Raw genomic sequence first — 557 nt, 5'->3', positions numbered from 1 at the left:
ATATGGTCTCTCTCCTGTATGAATACGTTTGTGTCCAGCTAAGTGAATACTTTGAGAGAATGATTTACCACAGATATCACAGTGATATGGTCTCTCTCCTGTATGAACACGTTTGTGCACAGTAAGCCCACTACTACAAGAGAATGATTTACCACAGATATCACAATGATATGGCTTCTCTCCTGTATGAGAACGTTTGTGTCTAGATAACTTACTACTGCAAGAGAATGATTTACCACAAACGTCACAATCATATAGTTTCTCTCCTTTGTGAATACGTTTGTGCATAAGTAGGTCACTTTTTTTAAGGAAGGACTTTGTACAGATATCACAATCATATGATATCATCTCTTTTTCCATGGGTTCAGGGGAAATCAATTGTATGCTTTTCTCACTCCCTTCCATTATTTTCCCTCTCAAATCCCAGTTTATATATTTTTCTTGCTTTTGTTTTTATACTTTATTCCTTACATGCACTTCTACTGTTGTATTTCTGTCCAGTGTTACATTTGTTTAGCAAATTTAATCAACACATAAGCTACTCTTCTTGACACTCC

The 557-nt window shown here is 35.7% G+C and overlaps 1 protein-coding gene across 1 annotated transcript; it reads right to left on the bottom strand.

Moving 5' to 3' along the window:
* LOC128251102 (zinc finger protein 239-like) lies at positions 1-551 on the bottom strand (the record flags this gene model as incomplete). The annotated part of the gene is made up of 1 exon (XM_052977477.1): positions 1-551. A coding segment is annotated over exon 1 (405 nt), but the record flags the coding sequence as incomplete, so codon positions are not given.
* Positions 552-557: the final 6 nt, after the last annotated feature.

The sequence above is a fragment of the Octopus bimaculoides genome, chromosome 28 (assembly GCF_001194135.2).
Source record: "Octopus bimaculoides isolate UCB-OBI-ISO-001 chromosome 28, ASM119413v2, whole genome shotgun sequence".
In the NCBI taxonomy this organism is placed as follows: Eukaryota; Metazoa; Mollusca; class Cephalopoda; order Octopoda; family Octopodidae; genus Octopus; species Octopus bimaculoides.
Note: the sequence above shows the minus strand (reverse complement) of the source record. Positions and strands in the feature narration are given on the sequence as shown.